Below are 15,828 nucleotides of genomic sequence, written 5' to 3' on the forward strand. Positions count from 1 at the left end.
ACCTACTCCTCTACTCACCACCTAAGCTGCAACCACATAGGGAAACCTTAATGACTGTGACCCTATCTTCTCTTGATTCAACCATCTCATCCCCTGATCTTTCCGCTCATGCACTAATCCTTTATTAATTTGCCTAGATGCAATCTAGGGTCAGCTGTGCTGACAAATTTGTGCTCACATACGCAAATTATTTGTAATACTAAGTGTTTGTAAATGAAAAGCTGAACAACCCTAGTAAACAGCTATTTGAATGTTTAAATTTAAATATTGCAACTTCTTTACACTCCGAGCCTAAAGAACTGTACTTTTATGTCAAACGAACCATGTACCACATATTTACTTTCTTCATTGCACTCCATAGTTTTTACTGAAAAACATTAACATCCTTCATTCACCCTGCAACTCACCCCCCTGTACACATTGCCGCCTCAATTATTCACTCCCCTCTTATTAACACTCATGAGCTTTTTATTCTCTTTCTACTTTGACAATAACATCCATAAACGGTCACCATAAAAAACATTCCCAAATCTCCAACAACTTTATTTATCTTTCTCTCCTACTTCTATTAGTTGGTGACATTTCACTGAATCCGGAACCCAACCACTTAGCCCACTCACATCCACCTGATTCCCAGCAATATGCTGTAGATATCCCGCCAACCTCATAAACATCACATATCTCCCTGCACCCTCCAAAACACAAAAATGTGCCTTATGCTGGGTACACGCTTATAGATAAATCTGCAGATCAATTGATCAGCATATATATCTATAGCTTCAGTGTGTTGTGCATACCTGTCTGACCTGTCTGGATTGACGTCACAAACTGGGCAGGCATTTACATGCACCTAGGAAAAGGAAAATACAACTCTGCGCTGGACAACAAAAGGCAGCAAATACAATACCTACTGGTGTTATCAAACCAGAAAAACAAGTGTACAGGGTAAAATGGTGGTATCGGATTGCGCCAATCTTTAACGGTAATTAGAGATATCTATCGTCAACTTCTTCTTAAGACTGGTTCATCTATCTTCACCAGTATGTGGGCTCATCAGAGAAGAATGTTCATATGAAAGAGAAACAAAAAGGAAGTCCCAATGTGTAGTAAAGTCTTGATAATGAAAGTCAAAGGGTCAAAGAAATAGTACGAGGGATCTTCAAATCCTCCACATACAGTATATAGTGATGAAAAGGTGTATGGGATCACCCAATCTGTGTAAGGATCAGAGAAGGTGATGCTCACTTCAAACCTTACTTTCAAAAAGTCTGGTCCATACATATAAAGGTATCTTTATCGGGGTCCTGGGAAGCGTCTTCTAAAAGCAATCTCATGCAGGCACCCTCCGCAGGATATATATACAGGTGGAGACAAAAAGAGTATTCCAATGTGTAATACTGTATTGTATGACCTCTTGGAAAAACGGGTTATAGTCGCCCTCAAAACCGTGTCGCTAAACGTTAAAGGGTCACCCACAACGTGTGTCTCAAAAATACATGATGCTCACTTTTGTGCTTACACTGACAAGCTGAATCAATTCATATAATGGTATCTTTTAAATATTCTTAATCGTCCGGTATAGAATCGTACATGTATGCTTACTTGAAGTCAGCGATGTCCACTCCTATCGCGGTTTCTTTCATATATCCGTAAGAAACAAGGACCTTATTATACCCTCCAACACCACCCAATCCAATCCTAGGAACAAAATCATATATATGTGGAGGATTTGAAGATCCCTCGTACTATTTCTTTGACCCTTTGACTTTCATTATCAAGACTTTACTACACATTGGGACTTCCTTTTTGTTTCTCTTTCATATGAACATTCTTCTCTGATGAGCCCACATACTGGTGAAGATAGATGAACCAGTCTTAAGAAGAAGTTGACGATAGATATCTCTAATTACCGTTAAATATTGGCGCAATCCGATACCACCATTTTACCCTATTTACATGCACCTGCCCAGTTGTGCTGTTAATCACCGCCGGTGTCTGCAGCAAGTGTAAGGGCAGTTGGCTGACTGCCTGCACACACAGCACGATGCGCCAATATATCGTTATATATATTGGCCGTCGGCTGTGCTGCAGGGCTGACGCGATATGTCTGTGAACAACGGCGTTCACAGACATATCGCTCATACACACTGGCTGATGGACCAGCAATATATCTGGACGTTTAATATATTGGCCAATATCTCTCTCTCTCTCTCAACTGGTATCTTTCTTTCACTGCTCAAGTATGCAGTGATTACTCCCATTCTGAAAAAACTTAATTCTGACCCTAACCTTCTCTGAAACTACTATCCCATCTCTCAGCTCCCATGTCTCTCCCCGCAGCCGGCCATAGGCATAGGCAAACTAGGCAATTGCCTAGGGCATTTGATGTGCCATGGGGCATTAGCAGCTTCTGCTGATTAAAATGATATGCGGCATGCCTATATTCTGTGTGTAGCATTTCATATGCAGATACAGCCACAGTCTCACACAGTATATAGGCATGTTGCATATCATTTTAATCAGCAGAAGATGCTTGTGCATCCTAGCCACATAGCAATGCAAATAAGATGCATTTTCGTTAAAAAATGTGCCCGATGTTAGCATTGAGGCAAGATTTATGAGGACACATCTGTATCCAAGCAGAAGCAGAGGTCACAGTGTTAGTGGCAGTGTGAGTACTGTGTGCATGTGAGTGGGTTGGTTGTGCAGTAGTGTTCGGAATATGTGTAAGGAGCATTATGTGTATCATGTAAAAATGCATTTAACAATATGCAACATATGTGTAAGGGGCACTATGTGTGTCATTATGTGTATAAGGGCATTAATAATGTGCGGCATATGTGTAACAGGGTACTACTGTATGTGTGTCATTATGTGTATAAGGGCATTAATAATGTGCAGCATATGTGTAAGGGACATAATGTGTAAAAGGGCATTAATAAAGGTTGTCATAATGTGTAAGGCGCATTATGTTTATAAGGACATTAATAATGTGTCTCATATGTGTAAGGGGCATTACTATGTGGCATTATGTGTATAAGATGCTCTACTATGTGGCGTTGCATATAGAAAGGGCACTACTGTGTCAGTCTAATGTGAATAAAGAGCAATAGGGTGTGGTGTAATGTGAATAAGGAGCAATTCAGTGTGATGTAATGTGAATAAGGGACTCTACTGTGAGGAGTAATGTTTATAAGGTAAAGTGATACTACTGTGGGATGTAATATGAATTATGGACACTATCGCATGATCAAATGTGAATATAGTTGCAGTACTGTGTGGCGTAATTGGAATTGGGGTTACTATTGTGTAGCCATACCCCTTGCCAGCAAAATCACACCCCTTTTTGGGCTGTGCACCAAATATGCGAACTGTTCCTATTTAAAATATAGGGGGTACAAACACCAAAATAAGGACTGCTATGGATGAGGGGTGTTGGTGCTGGGAAAGAGGTGCAAGGTCAGAGGCGGAACCAGCTGTGGTGTTAGGGGGCACCAGCCAAAATCTTGCCTAGGGCATCATATTGGTTAGGGCCGGCTCTGTCTCTCCAAGCTACTTGAGAGACTTGCCTACACTCGCCTCACACACTTTCTTAATTCATACAACTTATTGAACTGACTTCTGTCAGGCTTTGTACGCAGATGATACTCAGATCTATCTATCCTCCCCAGATTTGTCACCATCTGTATTGGTCCGTGTCACTGAATACCTTTCTGCCGTTTCATCTTGGATGTCATCTCGCCACCTCAAACTTAATATTTCCAAAACAGAGTTAATAATATTTCCACCGGTCAATAGAAGTTACCAACCTGATATCTCTATCACTGTTGAGAACTCAATAATCAATCCTACCCCACAAGCTCACTGCCTATGTGTCATACTAGACGCAGAACTGTCCTTTGCTCCCCACATTCAATCTGTCTCAAAATCATGTTACATGCATCTAAAAAACATATCCAAATATGACCGTACCTTACACAAAACATGGCAAAAACTGTAATCAATGCACTCATTATCTCCGGCATTGATTATTGCAATAGTCTTTTTACAGGTCTTACCAAAAAGAGACTCTCACCATTACAATCCATTCTGAATGCAGCTGCGAGGCTAATCTTCCTCGCTAGACATTCATTAGCTGCAGATCCACTCTGTCACTTCCTACCTGTATTCTACCGTATTCAATATAAAATATGATTTCTCACACACAAGGCCATTAACCAAACTACACCAATGTACATCTCTTCGCTAATCTCAAAATATCTCCCAACCCGACCTTTCTGCTCTTCACAAGATCTACGTCTTTCATCCATACTTATTACTCACTCCCATACACAACTTCCTTCGGGCTTCACCCACTCTGTGGAATGCCCTACCACGCACAATAAGACTGTCCCCTAGTCTCCAAACCTTCAAGCCTTCCCTGAAAACTCACCTCTTCAGGCTAGCTTATCACATTCCAGAACCACTCACTCAACCTCTATAAGCTTTCCTATCCAATTACATCCCCACTGTACAATCCACACATATCTTCACATATTTTCTATTTCTTCACTTTCCCTTCCTTCTGACCCTGGTTCATCATTGCTGTGATGTGATATCATGCAGCCCACCCAGAACTTTTGCAACCCGGTGGACAACTATGCAATAGATAGCACCTATCCTTGTATATCAATGCCTATTTCCCTATAGATTGTAAGCTTGCGAGCAGGGCCTTCCTACCTCTATGACCTTTTGTTACTACCCAGTTTTGTTTTATCATTGTGTCCAATTGTAAAGCGCAATGGAATTTTCTGCGCTATATAAGAAACTGTTAATAAATAAATAATAATAATAGTTTTAAAATGGCAACAGGAATTAATACTAAACAAAACTGATTTAGCAATGATTTCTATTGCCATTTTAAAACTATCAGTAAAAGCCGCCGAAGTGAGGGGAAGAGCTTATCTTCCAAGACAGACACTGCCCTCAGCATTTAAATACACATTACTTCATGTTTAATCATCCCTCTTGTTACATAGTCATATTTATGCTTACTCTAATATAAGGGGAGATGTATCAAGCCTTGCAGATAAAGTGGAGAAGTTGAACAAAGCAACCAATGAGCTTCTGTCATTTAATAGACTATGCTAGATAAATGACAGAAGCTCATTGGTTGTTCTGGGCAACTTCTACACTTTCTCTCTCTCCAAGGCTTGATACATCTCTCCTTAAAACTCTTCCTGATTTCTTGGAAGAACTAAGCAATATTAAATGATACCCCTGGAATTGCAAGCCATTCCCCACATCTGAATTCTTTAGACCTTGCTGCCTAGAGAAATGGTTGGATTGATGAGTGAAGGCATCTGATTCTACCTAATGACAGACAGAACACAATGTTAGGGCTCACCAGAAAGCAGTGCAGTCAAAATGAACCATCATCCACTTTGATGGATTAAAGGTGAAAGAATCCGCATACTCCACCCCACTGAGCAGTGATCTGAATTCAGGACACAGAAAGGCAGTGCCAGCGTATGCTGCATCAATGTGGAGCCACAGTCCTTCTTTGGCACCTGGACAGTAGGGTCACAGTCATAAAGTTGGCTTAGAGATTAATAAGGACTAGCAATAAAAACAGACAGGGGTAAAAGTACTAAAGCTTCTAAAACAGGGAATTGCTGATGTTGCCCATCATTTTCTAAAAGGCAATAGAGAAATGATAGACATGGGCAACATCACCAATTCTCTCTTTTAGAAGCTTTAGTAAATTTACCCTACAGAGTCAAATAAATTATCACTATTGAAGAACTAGCATTGATGATCCTACTTACATATTGGTCCCAGCTCTGCAAGGTTATCAAAGGCACAAACTCCAGTTGTGCCCAGTGTTGCACAAACCTGTAAAAAGACACATGGGGAATTGTCTCACTATGAGGTGTAGGATCAGAGAATGCCTCTAACTTCATATATTTCTTTGCTGCTGAGGCAAGCAGAAGGTTGTACTGTACGTACCAAGCAGAAACGTGTACTGTATGAACCAAGCAGAAGGGTGTACTGTATGTACCAAGCAGAAGGGTGTACTGTATGTGTCAAGCAGAAGGGTGTACTGTGTGTGCCAAGCAGAAGAGTGCACTGTGTGTGCCAAGCAGAAGGTTGTACTGTGTGTACCAAGCAGAAGGGTGTACTGTATGTGCCAAGCAGTAGGGTGTAATGTATAAGCCAAGCAGGAGGGTGTACTGTGTGTGCAAAGCAGAAGGGTGTACTGTGTGTGCCAAGCAGAAGGGTGTACTGTATGTGCCAAGCAGTAGGGTGTAATGTATAAGCCAAGCAGGAGGGTGTACTGTGTGTGCCAAGCAGAAGGGTGTACTGTGCTTGCCAAGCAGAATGGTGTACTGTATGTACCAAGTAGAAGGTTGTACTGCATGTACCAAGCAGAAGGGTGTACTGTGCGTGCCAAGCAGAAGGGTGTACTGTATGTGCAAATCAGAAGGGTGTACTGTGTGTGCCAAGCAGGAGGGTATACTGTATGTGCCAAGCACGAGGGTGTACCGTATAAGCCAAGCAGAAGGGTGTACTGTGTGTGCCAAGCAGAAGAGTGTACTGTATGTGTCAAGCAGAAGTGTGTGCCAAGCAGAAGAGTGTACTGTATGTGCCAAGCAGAAGGGTGTACTGTATGTGCCAAGCAGAAGGGTGTACTGTATGTGCAAAGCAGAAGGGTGTACTGTATGAGCCAAGCAGAAAGTTGTACTGTATGTGCCAAGCAGAAGGGTGTACTGTGGGTGCCAAGCAGAAGGTTGTACTGTATGTACCAAGCAGGAGGATGTACTGTATGTGCCAAGCAGATGGGTGTACTGTGTGTGCCAAGCAGAAGGGTGTACTGTGTGTGCCATGCAAAAGGTTGTACTGTATGTACCAAGCAGAAGGGTGTACTGTGTGTGCAAAGCAGAATGGTGTACTGTATAAGCCAAGCAGAAGGGTGTACTGTATAAGCCAAGCAGAAGGGTGTACTGTGTGTGCCAAGCAGAAGAGTGTACTGTGTGTGCCAAGCGGAAGGATGTACTATGTGTGCCAATCAGAAGGGTGTACTGTGTGTACGAAGCAGAAGGGTGTACTGTGTGTATGAAGCAGAAGTGTGTACTGTATGTGCAAAGCAATAGGGTGTAATGTATAAGCCAAGCAGGAGGATGTACTGTGTGTGCCAAGCAGAAGGGTGTACTGTATGTGCCAAGCAGAAGGCTGTACTGTATAAGCCAAGCAGAAGGGTGTACTGTATGTGTCAAGCAGAAGGGTGTACTGTATGTGTCAAGCAGAAGGGTGTACTGTATTGTGCAAAGCAGAAGGGTGTACTGTATGTGCCAAGCAGAAGGGTGTACTGTATGTGCCAAGCAGAAGTGTGTACTGTATGTGTCAAGCAGAAGGGTGTACTGTATGTGCCAAGCAGAAGAGTGTACTGTATGTGTCAAGCAGAAGGGTGTACTGTGTGTACGAAGCAGAATGGTGTACTGTGTGTACGAAGCAGAAGGGTGTACTGTATGTGCCAAGCAGAAGGATGTATTGTATAAGCCAAGCAGAAGGTTGCACTGTATGTACCAAGCAGAATGGTGTACTGTATGTGCCAAGCATAAGGGTGTACTGTGTGTGCCAAGCAGAAGGTTGTACTGTATGTACCAAGCAGAAGGGTGTACTGTATGTGCAAAGCAGAAGGGTGTACTGTGTGTACCAAGCAGAAGAGTGTATTGTATGTGTCAAGCAGAAGGGTGTACTGTGTGTGCCAAGCAGAAGGGTGTACTGTATGTACCAAGCAGGAGGTTGTACTGTATGTGCCAAGCAGAAAAGTGTACTGTATGTGCAAAGCAGAAGGGTGTACTGTATAAGCCAAGCAGAAGGGTGTACTGTGTGTACCAAGCAGAAGAGTGTATTGTATGTGTCAAGCAGAAGGGTGTACTGTGTGTGCCAAGCAGAAGGGTGTACTGTATGTACCAAGCAGAAGGGTGTACTGTATGTGCCAAGCAGAAAGGTGTACTGTATGTGCAAAGCAGAAGGGTGTACTGTATAAGCCAAGCAGAAGGGCGTACTGTGTGTACCAAGCCGAAGAGTGTATTGTATGGGTCAAGCAGAAGGGTGTACTGTGTGTGCCAAGCAGAAGGGTGTACTATATGTGCCAAGCAGAAAGGTGTACTGTATGTGCAAAGCAGAAGGGTGTACTGTATAAGCCAAGTAGAAGGGTGTACTGTGTGTACCAAGCAGAAGAGTGTATTGTATGTGTCAAGCAGAAGGGTGTACTGTGTGTGCCAAGCAGAAGGGTGTACTGTATGTACCAAGCAGAAGGGTGTACTGTATGTGCCAAGCAGAAAGGTGTACTGTATGTACCAAGCAGAAGAGTGTATTGTATGTGTCAAGCAGAAGGGTGTACTGAGTGTGCCAAGCAGAAGGGTGTACTGTGTGTGCCAAGCAGAAGGGTGTACTGTATGTGCAAAGCAGAAGGGTGTATTGTATAAGCCAAGCAGAAAGGTGTACTGTGTGTACCGAGCAGAAGAGTGTATTGTATGTGTCAAGCAGAAGGGTGTACTGTGTGTGCCAAGCAGAAGGGTGTACTGTATGTACCAAGCAGAACGGTGTACTGTATGTGCCAAGCAGAAAGGTGTACTGTATGTGCCAAGCAGAAGGGTGTACTGTATGTGCCAAGCAGAAGGTTGTACTGTATGTACCAAGCAGAAGGGTGTACTGTATGTGCCAAGCAGAAGGTTGTACTGTATGTGCCAAGCAGAAGGGTGTACTCTATGTGCCAAGCAGAAGGGTGTACTGTATAAGCCAAGCAGAAGGGTGTACTGTGTGTGCCAAGCAGAAGGGTGTACTGTGTGTACAAAGCAGAATGGTGTACTGTGTGTACGAAGCAGAAGGGTGTACTGTATGTGCCGAGCAGAAGGGTGTACTGTATGTGCCAAGCAGAAGGATGTATTGTATAAGCCAAGCAGAAGGTTGCACTGTATGTACCAAGCAGAAGGGTGTACTGTATGTGCCAAGCAGAAGGGTGTACTGTGTGCACCAAGTAGAAGGGTGTACTATGTGTGCCAAGCAGAGGGTGTACTGTATGTGCCAAGCATAAGGGTGTACTGTGTGTGCCAAGCAGAAGGTTGTACTGTATGTACCAAGCAGAAGGGTGTACTGTATGTGCAAAGCAGAAGGGTGTACTGTATAAGCCAAGCAGAAGGGTGTACTGTGTGTACCAAGCAGAAGAGTGTATTGTATGTGTCAAGCAGAAGGGTGTACTGTGTGTGCCAAGCAGAAGGGTGTACTGTATGTACCAAGCAGAAGGGTGTACTGTATGTGCCAAGCAGAAAGGTGTACTGTATGTGCCAAGCAGAAGGGTGTACTGTATAAGCCAAGCAGAAGGGTGTACTGTATGTGCCAAGCAGAAGGCTGTACTGTATGTACTAAGCAGAAGGGTGTACTGTATGTGCCAAGCAGAAGGTTGTACTGTATGTACCAAGCAGAAGGGTGTACTCTATGTGCCAAGCAGAAGGGTGTACTCTATGTGCCAAGCAGAAGGGTGTACTGTATAAGCCAAGCAGGAGGGTGTACTGTGTGTGCCAAGCAGAAGGGTGTACTGTGTGTGCCAAGCAGAAGAGTGTACTGTGTGTACCAAGCAGAAGAGTGTATTGTATGTGTCAAGCAGAAGGGTGTACTGTGTGTGCCAAGCAGAAGGGTGTACTGTATGTACCAAGCAGAAGGGTGTACGGTATGTGCCAAGCAGAAAGGTGTACTGTATGTGCCAAGCAGAAGGGTGTACTGTATGTGCCAAGCAGAAGGTTGTACTGTATGTGCCAAGCAGAAGGGTGTACTGTATGTACCAAGCAGAAGGGTGTACTGTATAAGCCAAGAGGGAGGGTGTACTGTGTGTGCCAAGCAGAAGGGTGTACTGTGTGTGCCAAGCAGAAGGGTGTACTGTATAAGCCAAGCAGAAGGTTGTACTGCATGTGCCAAGCAGAAGGTTGTACTGTATGTGCCAAGCAGAAGGGTGTACTGTATGTACTAATCAGAAGGTTTTACTGTATGTACCAAGCAGAAGGGTGTACTGTATGTGCCAAGCATAAGGTTGTACTGTATGTGCCAAGCAGAAGAGTGTACTGTATGTACTAATCAGAAGGTTGTACTGTATGTACCAAGCAGAAGGGTGTACTGTATGTGCCAAGCATAAGGTTGTACTGTATGTGCCAAGCAGAAGAGTGTACTGTATGTACCAATCAGAAGGGTGTACTGTACTGTGTGTGCCAAGCAGAAGGTTGTACTGTACGTGCCAAGCAGAAGGGTATACTGTATGTACCAAGCAGAACGGTGTACTGTATGTGCCAAGCAGAAAGGTGTGCTGTATGTGCCAAGCAGAAGGGTGTACTGTATAAGCCAAGCAGAAGGGTGTACTGTATGTGCCAAGCAGAAGGTTGTACTGTATGTACCAAGCAGAAGGGTGTACTGTATGTGCCAAGCAGAAGGTTGTACTGTATGTGCCAAGCAGAAGGGTGTACTGTATTTGCCAAGCAGAAGTGTGTACTGTATAAGCCAAGCAGGAGGGTGTACTGTGTGTGCCAAGCAGAAGGGTGTACTGTGTGTGCCAAGCAGAAGGGTGTACTGTATAAGCCAAGCAGAAGGGTGTACTGTATGTGCCAAGCAGTAGGTTGTACTGTATGTACCAAGCAGAAGGGTGTACTGCATGTGCCAAGCAGAAGGTTGTACTGTATGTGCCAAGCAGAAGGGTGTACTGTATGTACTAATCAGAAGGTTGTACTGTATGTACCAAGCAGAAGGGTGTACTGTATGTGCCAAGCATAAGGTTGTACTGTATGTGCCAAGCAGAAGAGTGTACTGTATGTACTAATCAGAAGGTTGTACTGTATGTACCAAGCAGAAGGGTGTACTGTATGTGCCAAGCATAAGGTTGTACTGTATGTGCCAAGCAGAAGAGTGTACTGTATGTACCAATCAGAAGGGTGTACTGTACTGTGTGTGCCAAGCAGAAGGTTGTACTGTACGTGCCAAGCAGAAGGGTATACTGTACTGTGTGTGCCAAGCAGAAAGGGATACTGTATGTGCCAAGCAGAAGGGGGTACTGTGTGTGCCAAAGTAAATAATAACTATTGACACAAAAGATCAGCTAGTTTTTCCTTAACACTTCATACTGTTTATAGAACAAAGATTTGATTACAAGATTGCACAGTTGATGATAGGATACCATGTGACCATCTTTTCTATAAAATCGACCAGTCACCGTCACTTTTGATTCATACATTGGATAAATAAATCTCTGTCACAAATGTCCAAGCAATATGAAATTCCCATTATTGGCTTTTAGCCTGTGCTCTCCATTCCTACTGCCGCTGACCTTGTACATATAGGTGGAGCAGACAGTGTGAGTGATTTATTCCAGGAATATAAAAGGAAACAGAATCTATGCTGCAGGCAGTAAAAATAAAAACAGATGTGTAAGCTTCTGTCTTCCACCACTAGACAAAGATCTACAGTACTGTATTTGTGTAGTAGTATATGGTAATAACTTGCTAATGATCACACAGGCTAACATACTGTTTATTAGTTTTTGTGTCACCTGACATTTGACCAGATGTTGCTGCAAGTTGTTCTGGGACTACACGAGCAACAGTTTGTTGGACTTTGGTCTAATATTAGACTGGTTATCCAAAACCTTCCGTGTAGGGGCATATTTAGTCCAAGCGTATACTACTGTGCCCTGAACACTGTTATGTAGGTAGCTTCCACTTTCCCCATATAGTTTGATGTGACTTGCTTAATTTGGTCATATAGACCAAATTGACCAAGAATTGTAACCATGGTGGTCTTATCATATCCAAAGAAGATTTAGTATTAAAGATCATGAGAGTTGTCATTCGACATGGCAGTGTTATAGCTCATGTCTGCAATATTACCTGGTTATTCAGCACCATATAACATAAAAGTACAATCAGGCTACACATGGGTGTGTAGAAAACGTAAACACTGATCAGATTGTATAAAGGATCATGTGTGGTGACAGTGTGGGTAGGCACTATACAATATATTGGCTAATGTTGCGATCCACGATGGATCACAATGACCATCGAATAGTGTGTAGCCTTAAATCCACACAAGTCATCAATTGATGGATTGGGTGGTGGCATCGTCCCATCCGATGTGCTGCACATGAGATGGAACAATGCCACAGATGACGCAGTATTGTTACATTATACGTGTAACAATATATTGCGTCATTGTACAGTAAATTGTGTAGTGTGTACAGTGATGAGATATATCATTACATCACAGTGTCACTGGGCTGCACCATCGTTCAGCTTTAGATTTCCATTCTAGCTAAGTACATTGGATACGTATTAGCTGGGAGAACTGCAATAGGAATCTTTTTAGTGGTGACATTTCAAGAGTGTTTTACACTTGGGATTTACCATATGGTATTCTATCCAATATTTTAGAAAACTGTTTAAAATACATTTTATCACTCACAAAGACAGGAACAAGCCCACGTTTTCTATCTTCCTCCACTGCAGCTCTTAATGTTTCTCCTCGAAGGGAGAAATTTTCATCCACTGGCAAAAACCGGACTTTTACCAGAGAGATGAGGCCAGCCTTTTCCACTGAAGAGTGAGCCTGTGCAAATGAGAGCATTGGTTATGTGTTAGGTGCCACTAAGCAAAACTGGTTTCAAGTGAGATTTCAGCCTGACACGTGAATCCTCTTAATACACTGCTGTCCATCAAAAGATGTAATGTGAGTAGATAGTGGTCTACTTCCTAGTCAGGAGGATTATGCAGCGAAATGTGTGTAAACGATGAGGGGGCCAATATGATGTGTGTCTATGAAAATGTCATAATTTTACCCTGCCCTCTCTCGATCGAGCCGTGATTCGCGGCATTCCCCATGAGGGAGAGGGGCCTACTGGCGTATAGCGCTAGGCACCACCACCACCACCACCACCTTAAGGGGGAGATGTACTTAGCAGTGAAAAAAGTGGAGAAGTGAGCCAGTGGAGAAGATGCCCATGGCAACCAATCAGCTGCTCAGTTTAATTTTATAGTATGCAAATTATAATGTTACTTCAATGCTGATTGGTTGCCATGGGCAACTTCTCCACTCGTTTCAATGCGTATTACATCTCCCCCTAAGTCAGCTGCATCTCTACTTTGGGCATATCCCAGAGGGAAGAGGGCAAACGTAAGTAATACCAATTTTTCAGACATAGGGGCAGTTGGCCCAAATGTACTAAGCCTTAAAAAGTGATACAGTGGAGACAGATATAGAGAGATAAAGCACCTACCAATCAGCTCCTAAGTGTCCTTTTTCAAACACATCCTGTTACATGGCAGTTAGAAAGCTGATTGGCTGGTACTTTCTAACTCTTTCTCACTCTCCACTTTATCACTTTTTAAGGCTTAATACATTTGGGCCAAACTTCTCCAGGTTTAATACATCTGCCCCATAGCCTTTGGATCGGGATATCGCTGGGGCTTTCAAGGCATTTTGCACAGCTTTGACTTAGTAATAAAATAATATAGGATGAAAAATTAATAGTTTGCCGATTCCTCTTTTCCATTAATGTAAGCATGTAAAACACTACATTAAAATGCAAAAACAATCTTGCAGCAAACACATGACTGGGTTATGTCTCTTTCCATACTGTCAGTAGATATCAGATGTATGATGGTTATTTGCTGTACCTGATTAGATGCATAAGCAATGAGTTGGGAATTCAGGTTTGAATCATCTGACTCAGGCTCAGAAAGTTTCATTTTCAGGATTTTGTCCTTCCTGGCAGCCAGTAAAGCAATCAGTGTTGACTCACTCACAGTACTCTGAAAGGAAATAAACATATTTTATTATATTAAGTGCATGCGATCAGGATTTTCAACATTTTCCTTTATGTGTTGCTGTGATCTATCATCCCCCTGGACCGGGTAGCAGTTGATTTCCCGACGGACACAATACAGACAGTCATAATCCTGACAGTCATTGACCGTCAGTCAACATAACGACACGGCCAAAATACAGACATTCATTATGCCGACATGTTAAAAATGCTGACATAGAATACCGACGTTTGAAATGCTGACATGTCAAAATGCCGACATGTGTTTTTAAGTAATTTTTGCCCAAAACAGACTTGTTCATACTTTACCATCCCAGTGGACCTGGATGGGGAATATAACAGTGTACCGAGCCCAGCGAGCCATTCGAGGGGACATGGAACACTTAGACGCTGACCGTGTCGACCTATGTCGACACTGATTAACCCCCCCCAGAAAACATGTCGGTATTCTGACTATGTCGGCATGATGAATTTCGGTATTTTGACCATGTCAGTATTTTGACTGCAAGTCAATGGCTGTCGGGATTATGACCGTCGGTATTGTAGCCGTCGGTAAATCATACTGAACCCAGTCCACAACCCAACAATTTCTTGAACATTTCTTTGCCTAACTCCCTAATTTCTTATCCCCCACAATCCTCATGGGTGATATCAATCTCCCTATTGATAGCCCACATTGTTCTTGTGCCTGTACACTACTCCCTCAACCTCCTCTATTGGACTTATTGGACGCTCCCAATGGGCTGACTCTCATATTCATGACCACTGCCTTGATCTTGCATTCACTAGATTATGCTTGCGTTCTGATTTCCGTTACACTCCTACCTGCAAGCTCTCCTTATGACTCTAAGCTCTCTGCCAAGCCTCCTCAAACCTGCAGAAATATGACAAACTTTCCACCTCTCTGCAGTAACTTCTGTCACCAATTTGTAGATTTTCCTGATACAGCTGAGCCACATCTTAGTCAAGCCATATAAATAGCCATTGATGATGTAACTCTAGGTACTCTACCCCCTCCACATTGATGTCAGCAAATATCTACAAAAATGTTCTTGTAAAGTATAACACCATTGGCATAAATCTTGTATTCCTAATAACACAAATCTAAAGCTATCTACCGCTCCTATCTTTTTTTTTTTTTTTCCAATTACTATTTTATTCATTTTCAAATATAATTGTGATACAGCAACAAAGAAAAAGGGTAAGGATAGGTACATATGAATAGACACATAGTAACAGTTATAAACAATTTAAAGGCACATATAAAATAAATAGGTTCCAATCAAGAAAGAACTTATCAGGAAGGCCAACATCAAAGGAAGAAGGAGGAAGGGAGAGTGGAACACAAAAGGCATCCCCAGGCTAACAGTTCTAATCACCAGGGTGGTGTCTATGCCACTCAGATCACTTCATCCAAGAAGAATAAAGGTGAAGAGTTCAACATCAGTTACTACAATCTCATAATGCCAATGAGCTTATGCCTCAACGTCAGTTATACTAGGTGAGATGAGTGAGCACCAACATAGGGGATGGGTGTCCTGTAACAAATCTATCTCATGGGAGATATGTACTAAGCCTTGGAAAGTACCAGCAAATAAGCTCCTAACTGTCTTGTTACAGGCTGTGTTCGAAAAAAGGTCTGTTAGGAGCTGATTGGTTGATACTTTATCTCTCTCCACTTTATCACTTTCCAAGGCTTAGTACATCTGCCCCTATAAGAGAAAATATCAGAGTAGAATTGTAAATTGCAGTTTCTGGTTGCAAAATTATTGTCGTAGTCTAATTCCAGCACATTCCCAAAATATATGAACTCTGTTTCCCATATTTCCTCCAACACAAAGCATACCTCCCAACTGTCCCTATTCCAATGGAATAGTCTCGCTATTTGGACACTGTCCCATCTGCAGGTCACAGTGTCCTGCGGGCAGCGGAGGAAGGTTGGGAGCCTTTGATCACGCTGCTCCGCACAGCATCTAAACAGGGCA

The 15,828-nt window shown here is 42.8% G+C and overlaps 1 protein-coding gene across 1 annotated transcript in view; it reads right to left on the reverse strand.

Moving 5' to 3' along the window:
- The window catches only part of HDC (histidine decarboxylase), a 54,351-nt gene that overhangs the window by 27,958 nt on the left and 10,565 nt on the right, over positions 1-15,828 (reverse strand). The window contains exons 5-8 of the mRNA XM_063925987.1: positions 13,695-13,829; positions 12,484-12,627; positions 5,808-5,874; positions 5,387-5,549 (exon numbers count right to left, since the gene is read on the reverse strand). Coding sequence (XP_063782057.1) covers positions 5,387-5,549; positions 5,808-5,874; positions 12,484-12,627; positions 13,695-13,829 — 509 coding nt within the window. The remainder of the gene's footprint in view (positions 1-5,386; positions 5,550-5,807; positions 5,875-12,483; positions 12,628-13,694; positions 13,830-15,828) is intronic.

The sequence above is a fragment of the Pseudophryne corroboree genome, chromosome 6 (assembly GCF_028390025.1).
Source record: "Pseudophryne corroboree isolate aPseCor3 chromosome 6, aPseCor3.hap2, whole genome shotgun sequence".
In the NCBI taxonomy this organism is placed as follows: domain Eukaryota; kingdom Metazoa; phylum Chordata; class Amphibia; order Anura; family Myobatrachidae; genus Pseudophryne; species Pseudophryne corroboree.